Below are 14,393 nucleotides of genomic sequence, written 5' to 3'. Positions count from 1 at the left end.
CTTGAACTGATTGTAAATTTGTTCGGCCTTATTTCGGATCTGCTGTGCGTAGAAATCAAACTTGATCCGCTCCTCATCTGGCATATTCCATGCTTTAGTATTGCCAACATACTTCCGTAACCGCTTCATGGTTTCCACACAGTTGGGATTCTTTTTCAACATGGTTGGGGTAACCTTTAACTCTAAAATCAATTACAGGACGTTAAGATTCAGGTTACCGAACGTTATTGCAATAATTGCTTACTCTGGTACTGTTCCATTAGCTCTACGCATTTCTCCGGATTCGCACAAGCAAGTCCCACGCATGACTTGATCTCCCAGTTCAACTCTACAAGTTCGCGTTCCAGTTTTAGGAAGTAGACACGTTCGCTCTCAATTTTATCTATGATAAGGTGATTCGTTAATTTGCATCTACTTGTCAATAGGCCTCGCACTTACCGAAAGGATTTGCTTTTTTGGGTGACGCCGCAACTGTAGAAACCACCTTCTCTTTAGTCGCCGGTGCCCTTTTCTTGGCTGGTGAGGGCGCTACCGCTGGTTCTTCTTCCTCGCCATCGAGGAAACGCTTCGGTTTGATCTTACGCCCACTCCTGCTAACCACCTCGGTTTGTTCCTTAACGGGACTAGCAGTTGGCTTTTCGTCTTTAAGCGGAGCGTTGGTGCTGGACACCGCAGGATTCTTTTTGGGTTCCACCGGCGTAGAAGAGCCACCACTACTGGCTATACTTTCCTTCTTTATTGGTTTTTTATCTTCTCCCTTGACAGATTTATTGATCGACTCATCTCCGTTAGGAGTGTCTTCCTTTTCGGATTTTGTACTGGCATCCATGACGGTTGAGTTAGCCGATATTCGGGATGCATTGAAGGTTGCCTGAAAAAGAAATATACTCGCTCGCTTAGATTTGATGATCAGATGAATAAACTAAGGTATAGCAATAAATTCCGTCGATCATTGGCAATACGGCACATTTCACTTTACTTGCCTCTGTCGTATTTATCGAATCATCAACTTGGGAATTGTCTGTTTCGTCGGATGTTGAAGGCGCTATCTGAAAAATAAAATAAAATGTGGATAGGAAAACATTATAGTCTCAAATTGAGGTTTTTCGAAATATTACTGAAGATGAGCATGCGATTGAATGCCTTTTTAGCATTTAGTTAGCTTTATCTGCAGAAAGGCTGAGAAGGAACGAGTGCGGTCGGCTGGGTGTCCCAGTAGAATGAATTTAAAAATTCCCATTACACCCAATTACACTGCACTATGGGGAAAAGGGTGGCCATTAATCGAAAAATTTACTATCTCCAATTGGTCTAGTTTATCTTTATCTTCTATCTATATACATAAAAATGAATTTCTGTCTGTCTGAACCTTATAGACTCCGAAACTACTGAACCGATCGGCGTAAAAATTTGTACGCAGAGGTTTTTGGGGCCTTAAGATGGTTCGAGACCTCTCCCCACTTCGGAAAGGGGGGCTCCCATACAAATGAAACACCAATTTTGTCATAACTCGAGATCTAATCAGAGAATAAATCAGTTTTAGGCGAAACGTAGTTCGTCGGGTTTGCTAGTATATCATAAGAAAGTATATACCCTAGATAAGAGAATCGAAAAATATCGAAGCGCTATGTTTATTCAGTCAAAAGATATGGGCTGGCGAAGTGAAAAAAAGCTGATATAAATAAAAAATCGTTCCTTACTTTAATTTGTATGTCATGAAGTCAATTTTTCTCCAAATATAAGGTTTTATATACCATTTCAAAGCTTAAAACCTTAGCTTTTAGATAGATTGGTTTGTTTTGCACGCGAAGATTTATATCAAAAAGTTGTAGAAGAAAAACTTTAATTATCATAATTCTTCGCTATAAAATGGTCCCGCAAACCTAATGTCCTTAAATGTCCTTTTATCTATAAATGGGCGATTAAAATATAACCCTAGTACCACCTTTTAGTGAGTGATTCGCTTGCGCATATTTGCGCTTTTACAAGACTGCTGCAATCAAAGTTTTCTTGAAAATTGTGGTTTTTATTCTCTATACCTCGTAATGATTTGAAAATAAACAACTTTATTACTAGAAATATAATTGTTTGCTATTTCATGCATGCTGTATTGGAAACAACCAAAAAAAAATGCCCAAAAAAATAAAAAAAATATTTTTTACGCGGAGGACATTTTTTGAAGAGTTAACGAGTTAACCTTAAAGTATTAAAAAGGTTCCTAAATATTCCTTCACGTAATAAATGTTGCATAGAAACAGTTTTCATTGAAAACATATTTTTGGCCGCCCATTTGTATGAGAATTCCCCATAGTGCTATCTCAGCTAACGAAAAATCGTTCTCAAAACAAACGAAGGGAACCACAGAGAGGTTAGTGAAGGTCTTCCTCAGGGTGTCCTCTGTCGCCGATACTCTTCAATTTCTACACTATGCTAAATGTTATCTTCGCTTGGCGTTCTTCCGGCATACGAACAACGTGTCCAGCCCACTGTAGTATCCCGTATTGTATAATATTAACAATATCCAGCCCTTTATACACCTGGTACAACTCGTGATTCATGCGACGCTGCCAGATAGCGTTCTCCTGTTTATTGCCGAGTATTGTCCGCAGCACCTTACGCTCAAACACACCGAAAGCTCATCGATCAGCCTCCTCGAACGTCCATGTTTCATGGCCGTATAAAGCCACCGGAAGAATCAGAGTAGTATACAGCGCGAGTTTTGTTTTCGTTTGCAGACTACGGGACTTAAGCTGGTTACGAAGTCCGTAATAAGCCCTATTTGCAGCTGCAATACGCCTTTTCACCTCGCGGGTAACTTCATTATCGCACGTTACTAATGTTCCAAAATACACAAATTCTTCTTCCACTTCAAATTTTTCACCATCCAGCACCATTTGACTACCACCACCACTAAGGAACCCACGTTGATTGCCAGCGACTATGTACTTCATTTTGCTTTAAAAGGCACAAAATTCTCTTCCATGGATATTTTATCCGCAACCCTTACGCGCTTGATTTCGATCCGTCCAACGTAACACGAATCAGCCGTATCAGTTTCGCCGGAAAACCATGTTTTAACATAATTTGCCTTAGTTCATTCCGTTCAGATGATGTGCCTGCAAGTTGTACTCCCGAAATTTATCAAGGATTTGTCTAAGGGTATACATTTGATCCGTCGTTGATCGGCCCTCACGAAAACTTGCCTGGTATTCGCCGACGAAGGACTCTTCAAGTGGTCTCAATGATTGTATGTCATACCCCAGAAACCCATTGCCCAGAAAGTGATTCCCCAGAAATTAATTCCCCTGAATGCACTACTCCCCAGAAAACCATTCCCCAGAATACCACAATCCCCAGAAAGACATTCTCCAGAATGCCCCTATCCCCCGAAAGACATTTCCCAGAATGCCTCCATCCCCCGAAAGACATTCCCCAGAATGTCCTAATCCCCAGAATGCACCATTTCCTAGCTTAGTCTAAATACTTCGTAATTGCTTCATCCCGGGCAAATGCGTATTTTTAAAGAAGGAGTCATGTACTCTTTTGCCTTATTCCGGGCAAATGCATACTTTTAAAGAAGGAGTCATCTACTCTTTTGCTTCATCCCGGGCAAATGCGTACTTTTAAAGAAGGATTCATTTACTCTTCTGCCTTTTTCCTGGCAAATGCGTACGTTTGAAGAAGTAGTTATCTACTCGTTTGCCTTTTTCTGGGCAAACGCATACTTTTAAAAAAGGAGTCATCTACTCTTTTGTCTTATTCCAGGTAAATACATACTTCTAAAAATGGAAATCATATATTCTTACGACCCATTGCATTTCATATTCTTTTCAACGATTATGCCAAATGGTCATTATGCCAAACGGCTTTATGCCGAACGGCATTATGCCATATGGGCTTCCCCCAATATGAACAACGAGTATAATGGATTATATCCCGGTAGAGGTGAATAACAAACAAATAACATAATAATAACAAATTTTGCTATGATAACATATTTAGTTATTCTTATGTTATTCATAAATAACATAAAATAACATCCCAACAACAAGTTTTGTTATAATAGTAAAATTAGTTGTTTTTATGTTATTGTAAGAAAGAGCACAACAACAAATGAAGAACACATTTTGCAATCATAGCAAAGTTTGTTATTCATTTATCATTTGCATCTTCAACATATCAATAATAACTGATTTTGATATTTTCTTTTCTTCAAATATTTTGCTATCGGTTTGTTATTATAATAGCAAAATGAGTTATTTATGAGTTATTTGCTAGTGCAATGTCTGTTATTATTTTTGCTATTTTATCAACTATATCAAACAAACTAATATCAGATTTTGCTATTCAGTTATTCATATATTAATAGTAAAATTTGATATTATTTTCCTTTTTTCTTCTACCCGGGATTCGTTTTGCCTTATTCCGGGCAAATGCGTACTTCAATATATTTGTTTTTGCATAGAAATATAGGATCTGGTATTTTGAATTTATAGAAATGACAGCGAAAACATAGTTTGTTAGACTGATACCTTTTTCTGGGGAACGGGTCATTCTGGGTTTTTTGGTTTCTGGGGAATGGGTCATTCGGGATTTTTGTTTCTGGGGAATGGGTCATTCTGGGGATTTCTTTTCCGGGAAATGGTGCATTCTGGGGAATATCATTCTGGAGAATTGGTCGTTCTGGGAAATGGAATTCTGGGAAATACCATTCTGGGGAACTGATTCTGGGGATTGGTATTCTGGGCATTGACATACAACCGTCTCAATCTGTTGAACAGAATACGAGACATAATTTTGTTGAATTATGGAGGGTTATTCCTCGGTAATTGGCGCACTCCTTTCTTAAAGAAAGGGCAAATGAGGCCGTCCAACCAGCTATTAGGGAATTCCTCGTCTTCCCATATTTTTGACATAATATGATGCAGAACTTCATAAAGCTGCTCACAGCCATGTTTGAGAAGTTCAGCCGGGAGCTGGTCCTTCCCCGCAGCCTTATTGTTGTTCAGCTCTTTAATAGCTTTTTTAACCTCATCTAGGGTAAATGTATTATTTTGGACACCTAGATGAAATGCTTCCCAATATCCGCTTATATCTTTCAAATGAGACGTATGATCACAATCACATCATCACAGCTAGTCCACCGTCGCTAATATTTTTTCGTAGACGGTCGTTTAAATTATTACGTTTGAATCTCCCGGCCGGCGTGAAAATAGATGGGTTCGCGGATGTAATGCTTGAGATTATTGGCGGCACTCTCGATGAAGTTGAACTTAAAGCTTCATATGCAATTAGCAGAGTTGAAGATTGGCTCAACTCAAAAAGGTTGGCGTTAGCATATCACAAGACGAAAGTCGTTGCAGGAAGCGCATATAAAGGTAGGGATCTGCACAGTTAAGTCCGTGAGAGCATTAAAGCATCTGAGCCACGACGATTATGCATGCCATTACTAGCGATAAAATCATTATCACGAATAGTCAGGTGCGCGTATACCCGGGTAGAGGTGAATAACAAAGAAAATATAATAATAACAAATTTTGATGTTATAGGTATCAGGTTTTGTTATTCCTATGTTTTTCATGAATAACATAAAATAGCATTCTAACAACAAATTTTGTTATAATAGTAAAATTTATTATTTATGTATTATTGTCAGAAACAGCAGAACAACAAATGAAGAACATATCATGTAATCATAACAAAATTTGTAATTCATTTATCATTTGCATTTTCAACATATCAATAATAACTGATTTTGATATTTCCTTCTCTGCAAATATTTTGATATTGGTTTGCTCTTATAACAACAAAATGAGTTATTTTTTAGTTATTCGCTCGAACAATTTTTGCTATTATTTTAGTTATTTCAGCAACTATATCAAACAAACTAACATCAGATTTTGCTATTCAGTTATTCATATATTAATAGTAAAATTTGTTATTCTTTTGCTATCTTCTTCTACCCGGGTAGGCTTATCGGGAGTTACGTTGTCTATTATCCGATACAGCATTTCAGCATGATCCAAGACACTTGAGGCTGGGTACAATCTCAAGAAATTCATCAGAGTATACCGGCTGATGTGTCTACGGGTCCATATTGTTATGAGACGGTTTGCGTCATTGCTGGGATGATGCCGATAGACATGCTTCTGGGGGAAGATGTGGAAGTGCTTTAACGAAAGGGACTCGGTGCAAGTGCGACGTGTCAAGAGAGCAGCCTCGTGGCTCAAATGGCACAGAGCATGGGTTACCGCAGATGAAGGTCATAACCCGGGTAGAAGAAAACAGCAAAATAATATCAAATTTTACTATTAATATATGAATAACTGAATAGCAAAATATGATATTAGTTTGTTTGATATAGTTGCTAAAATAGCAAAAATAATAACAGACATTGCTCTAGCAAATAACTCATAAATAACTCGTTTTGCTATTATAATAACAAACCAATAGCAAAATATATGAAGAAAAGAAAATATCAAAATCAGTTATTATTGATATGTTGAAAATGCAAATGATAAATGAATAACAAACTTTGCTATGATAGCAAAATTTGTTCTTTATTTGTTGTTCTGCTCTTTCTTACAATAACATATAAATAACTAATTTTACTTTTATAACAACATTTGTTGTTGGGATGCTATTTTATGTTATCATAGAATAACAAAATCTGACATCATAGCAAAATTTGCTATTATTATGTTATTTGTTTGTTATTCACCTCTACCCGGGAAACGTTCATTAAAATTGAGGGGGTCAAACGCAAAGGGATGTAAGCTTGAGCTTGATTAACTGCCCGTAGTTGCTACTCCATTATGACCATATCAGTTTGCACAGAGAACCAACAGATGTTTTTTGCTTGGGACTAGCTCTCATCTTCAATGTACAAGTACTGGTGATCTCATTTAGTATGTCATACTGGCGCCTGCCATGTCAGAATGCAAGTCAATGAAGGGAAGGTGGAGGAAATGATGATGCAATGACCCGCCCACTGCACTCGCCACGAGTTCATACGGAATTTGTTGGAATTTTTGGGTTTCAAGAAGCAGAGATTCGTGTTGGTTAACGAGCTGCCAATGTGATAGATAGGTGTGAAAGCAACTGATAGAAATTCTAATTGGATGCAGAAAACGAGCTTTTGACGTAGAATACGTCCTTCGGGAAAACATAGGGTCATTCTGCAGAATCAAATTTGAGACCGTCACGAAAAGTGGTCAGAAAGTATGGACTAATAACTCAGTCATATTGCAACCGATTTTGATGATTTTTGTATCAATCGATGGACAAACTCTTTAAAATTTTGCACAACTATTAATAACTAGTTTATTTGTGGACGCAGTAGCGCCCGTGGCGGTGGCAAGTGTTCAGATTCTTTTCTGCATTAAAGAAAATTGAAATTTTCAACGTCTGTTGTCTGTGATTTTTTTCATCAAATGCTGTGTCTGGTTGTCTAAGGTTGTTACTGGTTTTGTTTTCTGCAGCTGATAGTAAAAATATTTAAAGTGTCAAATATTTCATTTTTTGTGAGAATTTCCCCGCGTGCTGCGTCTGGTTGGCTAGTCACCGGACAGACAAACAGGGCTATTATATATACACATATGATGACAATTGAACAAAGGCGCTAAACTATTGAAAAATTTAATTTCGTCAGGCACTGTTGGAAACTTGTTATACACAGTTAATTGCCTACATTTCGGCTATTAGTCATCTGGCGCGTGAATTGATAAATGTTAAAAATCAAATTCGAAAAATGATTAAAGGCAAGAAACCTATAATTACTGTTCTGAGTCACTGCACTCTAATACGTAATTCTACGTTGGTTTTGCGGTCGTGTCTCTGATACAACCTTCTACTTTTTTTGTTAATTTACAATTCTAGCAGCTACTGCTAGAATAGTGTCAAGTTGAAGCTATAGCATAGAAATGACAGGTATGGAAGTCCATTTCCAGTTCTAGCGATTGCATGAGAAACCTCCTCTGTATGATGTAGAAGCAATAGCCAAATGACTAACAGGCCCGTACTAGGGTCAAACGCAAAGGGGTGTAAGTGACAAAAACTTAGTTTCGAGAAAAATGGGTGCAAAGTTTTTCTATATTTTTTGTTTTGTACAATTTGTATGAAAGTTGAAAAAAATACCAATTTTCTGTGAATTTACACATTTATTACAAACCTCTTACAGACATATTGCCGCAATTCAGTGATGAACTTTATAATTATTTAATAGATCACTTTAATAAAGAAATTAAAAAAATATATATTGCCGCAAAGCTCAATATCCAATGCATTTTTGCTGTAGTCAACTCAAATTTGATCAAAATGTCACTTCACCCCTCTGTTTCTAGCCTCAATTTTTTTCTCAATTTTAAACCTTAAAATAATTGACCCAAATGTTATAAGCAATAGCGGGTTTCAAGAAGACTTAACTTTAAGCGTACATTTTAATATGTTGTTTACATGAAACTAAGGTGGTTTTTTAAATATTTGCATATTACAACATAATACGACATTCCGTATACTTAAAATGGATGGCCGCCTTATCCCACATTTCCCGAAAAGTGTAAACAATGAGTAACTTACCAAAATAGGACTGGGATCATCGCCACTCAAAGCGGATTCAATCTGTATAATAGCTTCTTTGAATCCCTTTCTTTTCATTATCTTCTCCGTGGCATATTTATCCTTGCTGTTGCTGTAATCAAAGACATCTTCCATTTTGACATTTGCGCTACAATAGAAGAAAAAAAAACAAAATTAATAAAGATTTCAAATATAAAAAATCATGGTAAAATAAAAAAAAAGTTATGCTACAAAAGCTCAGTTCTTAGTTTGGACTTAGTTATTATTAATAAAATCCAAATTATTCTATCTAGCGTTGTCTCCTTTCTCGCTCTACAACACCGCTGGAGTAAGCTAATGCCTCAAATGTTTGCAACATATTCGTTTATAATCATGCCATTTGTTAAGCACAGCGGTTCTCAATCTGAGGTACATGTCCTACTTGGGGTACCTTTGTTTATCTCTGAAGGTTACTAACACAAAAATGCGTAGTGTTACATTGGTCCCAGCCGTCAATTTGACAACACAAACAAAAAAAATGCGTAGTGCCGGATGATGTTTTACAATTGCAAAAAGAAAAACAATGTTAGAACCTTCTTTTAAAATAGACCAAAAACTTTATTTTCAGGGGGTATACGTCCAGAAAAAAATGATTTTAATTTTTTTTCATATATGTGTGGTCCACCCTAATGTGACTTTTTGTCTGAGAATGTTCCAAATTTGGTATAATATACATTGAAAATCAACATATTACAGAAATTCCGAATGAAACGGATGTAGGATATCTTCGAATTCGGCAATATTTGGTAGAATCGTCGAATTTCCGAAAATTATTAGACTTGTATTTTTTGCTTCACCACCAATTTTGGAAATGGTGTTCTAAATACAAATGAGCTTGTCTATTGGGGCTGCTTCTCCGATTCTGTTTTCATCGCACTTGTCGTGGTCAGGTCGTGGTGAGCTTATTTCCGTGGCTTGTAACGATTGTAAGACACTTATGGCTCTTTTCATCGTCTATAGTTTTTGACCCTTCCTTCGGAAGTGTCTATAATTTCCATAATTTCACTTTGTATGCGTTACGCAGGTGTGTTACGTATTAATCTATCAAGAAATCTCGTTAATTATTAAATAAAATGTATGGTATTTGAAACAAATTCACTTTGACATTGAAAATATAATTATAACAAATGATATGATATGGAATTATGCCTATTTTTCTGATTTGTTTCAAAGAAACAAATGATTTTTAATGATATGGAAATGCTAATATCATCTTCCAAACTTGGACGTACATGTTCATGATAGAATTAGAGGCGAAAGTATAGAATTGATAGTTCCGTTAGGATACGGCAGGCATGAAGAATGTTTTTATAGAAGTCGATTTGAAAGCGAGCGGAGGGCAATATTTGTGATGGCACATATCACACGACCTTCCTTCTACCAAGCTCCCGTATGAAGGGGGAGGGAAGAATATCAGTGTGGAAGCTGATATATCTCCACTAGCCACTCTCCATCAAGCGCAGGCTGAAAGAAAACCTACATAGCTAAAAGGAATACTCAACTGCTTTCACTCAGTGAAAACCGCATCTCAATTAATCGTTCCAATAATTAGTAATCAAATTTAATCTATACCTTGGTTTTCTGGAGCTGGAGTTATGCAAACTCACCAACAGGCAACATTGCTGCTCGTGACATGGTACAACATGGTAGAACATGGTATATAATCACCCCCATGAAACGGCTGTCATCCACGAACAACTCGCCTGAAGCCGAAAACATGGTGCTGCAACATGGTGCTGGATGTAAACATTGCCGGTTAAGCAATAAACACACGAAGTCAGTATGTCGAAATCGGATGCGTAAGCGGCATGTGTTGTATTGTTAAATTATATTCAACGAGATGTATTGCATTGTTGCGTGATTCTCGACGTGATTAATTGACGCTTTGATGTTGCATGAAGAAGAAGAAGCAGGAAGATATAATCGCACGGGAAACCATACAAAGATATCTCTGAAATTCTAGAGGCAATCTAATTAAAAACGGTAAACAGTACGGGGTTGGACTTTTCTTATACTGTGTATTAAGTATGATATCACAGAGTAAAAATTGAAATTGAAATATTGTGTTTATTGTGCAGTAGAAAACAAGTCTAACCCCGTACTGCTTACCGTTTTTAATTAAATTGCTTCTAGAATTTTAAAGAAGAGTTTCAAAAATGTCTTCGTATGTTTTCCCGTGCGAATATTTTTGATTATCATCTTTCTGCTTTTTCTTCTTCATGCAACATCAAAGCGCCAATCGCCAAATTCTCTCGCGGCAGTATGAACGGAGCTTAAAATAGGAAAGGCAACACTAGCGCCACCCAATCGGTAGACGGCTTCAAGAACTACATCTTATTTCAGGGGGGTGTATATAATCAGATGAGCACTGTGGAGCAAAATCGATTTTTTGAACCACCCTAATGGACAGTCCCAAATGAGTTTCCGAACTTTCCATCAGAAAATCCCATTCAGGCTCAATATATGCGAAGCGTCTTTTCAATGCACGTGTGCATTTCGGGGTTCTAAACCTAATCGAACGCTATCATAGCTTAGCAAGACTATGTGCTTTATCCACATTTTCATTTGATATATCTTGATTCAAAACGTCGCATACATTATTCTTAGTGGACTTTTTATAGTTGTGTAATTTTTGACAAAAAGAAACTCTTTATCGAGTCATGGAGCTCGTCGTTTGTTTTCGATGAATGATAATTTCGTATGTTTATCTGTAAAATGCTATTCGCAGCAAATTGAATAATTCCAATGGGCACAAAATTAAGACGAAATCGTCATAAAATAAATTATTTTTAGATTGACCCATTTTTGACTTTTCATTTGATGGAAAAATGGCTTGAGTCAAAAGAGGCACTAAAATTCAGAGGCACCAAAAATATTCTGTCAACCGACTGGGGCGCCACCTATACGTCGTTTATCGAACTGCAAATACATATTGTAATATATTCAACAATAAATGAGCCCAAATAAATCAAATCGAATAGAAAGCAAGTTTATTATTTCCTGTTTACCTAGAGGTGTATTTAAAAGGGCTTATCACGAATTACATTACGCTTTAGAGCATCATTATCGGTCGCGAGCATTTTCATCACCCGCGCAGCGCTGATTAATAGTACGTTCAGATTATGAGCTATATCACTTGATAGAGCATCTTGACATCAGTGTTTGTACATCTAGTTTTCACTGGAAATAAGGCATATGGCATCTCATGTCAAGATTCGCTATATCAAGTGACATATAATATTCGTACCATGGTACAAGTTGTACCACTAGTGTGTCACCTTGTACCATGCTGGTACAACGTGGAAAACCATGGTACAGTATGTACTAGGGTATATAACCGTGGTACTTGTACCACCAGTGTGTCTTTAGTATTACCGATCGTGATTAAATCTCGCTTAACTTTTCAAAAGGTCCTAAGTAACATTTTTTTCGTGAATTAATTTGAATACTGCAATCAATAGCTTTCATGTTTCGTAATGTTACAGTTTCGTAATTTTGAGAAATTTAAATCGGAAAATTTCTTAACTCATATGAGTGAAATCATCACATGTTGAAGATAGGTCCATTACGACACCTTAGCGTGCACTTAAAAATCTGAAAAAATTACAGTAAGCAGATAAAAACATATATATTTGATTAAGGGAAAATCCCCAGGGCGTAAGTTTCGTAATTTTGAGAAATTTAAATCGGAAAATTTCTTAACTCATATGAGTGAAATCATCACATGTTGAAGATAGGTCCATTACGAAACCTTAGCGTGCACTTAAAAATCTGAAAAAATTACAGTAAGCAGATAAAACATATATATTTGATTAAGGGAAAATCCCCAGGGCGTAAGTTTCGTAATTTTGAGAAATTTAATTCGGAAAATTTCTTAACTCATATGAGTGAAATCATCACATGTTGAAGATAGGTCCATTACGACACCTTAGCGTGCACTTAAAATCTGAAAAATTACAGTAAGCAGATAAAAACATATATATTTGATTAAGGGAAAATCCCCAGGGCGTAAGTTTCGTAATTTTGAGAAATTTAAATCGGAAAATTTCTTAACTCATATGAGTGAAATCATCACATGTTGAAGATAGGTCCATTACGAAACCTTAGCGTGCACTTAAAAATCTGAAAAAATTACAGTAAGCAGATAAAAACATATATATTTGATTAAGGGAAAATCCCCAGGGCGTAAGTTTCGTAATTTTGAGAAATTTAATTCGGAAAATTTCTTAACTCATATGAGTGAAATCATCACATGTTGAAGATAGGTCCATTACGACACCTTAGCGTGCACTTAAAAATCTGAAAAAATTACAGTAAGCAGATAAAAACATATATATTTGATTAAGGGAAAATCCCCAGGGCGTAAGTTTCGTAATTTTGAGAAATTTAAATCGGAAAATTTCTTAACTCATATGAGTGAAATCATCACATGTTGAAGATAGGTCCATTACGAAACCTTAGCGTGCACTTAAAAATCTGAAAAAATTACAGTAAGCAGATAAAAACATATATATTTGATTAAGGGAAAATCCCCAGAACGTAAGTTTCGTAATTTTGAGAAATTTAATTCGGAAAATTTCTTAACTCATATGAGTGAAATCATCACATGTTGAAGATAGGTCCATTACGACACCTTAGCGTGCACTTAAAAATCTGAAAAAATTACAGTAAGCAGATAAAAACATATATATTTGATTAAGGGAATACGGCCAGAACGTAAGTTTCGTAATTTTCACAAATTTAATTCGGAACATTTCTTAACTCATATGAGTGAAATCATCACATGTTGAAGATAGGTCCATTACGACACCTTAGCGTGCACTTAAAAATCTGAAAAAATTACAGTAAGCAGATAGAAACATATATATTTGATTAAGGGAAAATCCCCAGGGCGTAAGTTTCGTAATTTTGAGAAATTTAATTCGGAAAATTTCTTAACTCATATGAGTGAAATCATCACATGTTGAAGATTGGTCCATTACGACACCTTAGCGTGCACTTAAAAATCTGAAAAATTACAGTAAGCAGATAAAAACATATATATTTGATTAAGGGAAAATCCCAGGGCGTAAGTTTCGTAATTTTGAGAAATTTAATTCGGAAAATTTCTTAACTCATATGAGTGAAATCATCACATGTTGAAGATAGGTCCATTACGACACCTTAGCGTGCACTTAAAAATCTGAAAAATTACAGTAAGCAGATAAAAACATATATATTTGATTAAGGAAAATCCCCAGGGCGTAAGTTTCGTAATTTTGAGAAATTTAAATCGGAAAATTTCTTAACTCATATGAGTGAAATCATCACATGTTGAAGATAGGTCCATTACGACACCTTAGCGTGCACTTAAAAATCTGAAAAATTACAGTAAGCAGATAAAACATATATATTTGATTAAGGAAAATCCCCAGGGCGTAAGTTTCGTAATTTTGAGAAATTTAATTCGGAAAATTTCTTAACTCATATGAGTGAAATCATCACATGTTGAAGATAGGTCCATTACGACACCTTAGCGTGCACTTAAAATCTGAAAAAATTACAGTAAGCAGATAAAAACATATATATTTGATTAAGGGAAAATCCCCAGGGCGTAAGTTTCGTAATTTTGAGAAATTTAAATCGGAAAATTTCTTAACTCATATGAGTGAAATCATCACATGTTGAAGATAGGTCCATTACGAAACCTTAGCGTGCACTTAAAAATCTGAAAAAATTACAGTAAGCAGATAAAAACATATATATTTGATTAAAGGAAAATCCCCAGGGCGTAAGTT

At 36.0% G+C, this 14,393-nt stretch overlaps 1 protein-coding gene across 2 annotated transcripts in view; it reads right to left on the bottom strand.

The window, feature by feature from the left end:
• LOC134211997 (PC4 and SFRS1-interacting protein-like) overlaps positions 1-14,393 on the bottom strand; it is a 63,566-nt gene that overhangs the window by 14,240 nt on the left and 34,933 nt on the right. For both annotated transcript variants that reach the window (XM_062689453.1, XM_062689452.1), the window contains 5 exons: positions 8,578-8,725; positions 984-1,049; positions 439-871; positions 245-382; positions 1-182 (listed from right to left, as the gene is read on the bottom strand). In XM_062689453.1, the coding sequence (XP_062545437.1) occupies positions 1-182; positions 245-382; positions 439-871; positions 984-1,049; positions 8,578-8,725 (967 nt within the window). The remainder of the gene's footprint in view (positions 183-244; positions 383-438; positions 872-983; positions 1,050-8,577; positions 8,726-14,393) is intronic.

This window comes from Armigeres subalbatus, chromosome 2, assembly GCF_024139115.2.
Source record: "Armigeres subalbatus isolate Guangzhou_Male chromosome 2, GZ_Asu_2, whole genome shotgun sequence".
Lineage (NCBI taxonomy): Eukaryota > Metazoa > Arthropoda > Insecta > Diptera > Culicidae > Armigeres > Armigeres subalbatus.
Note: the sequence above shows the minus strand (reverse complement) of the source record. Positions and strands in the feature narration are given on the sequence as shown.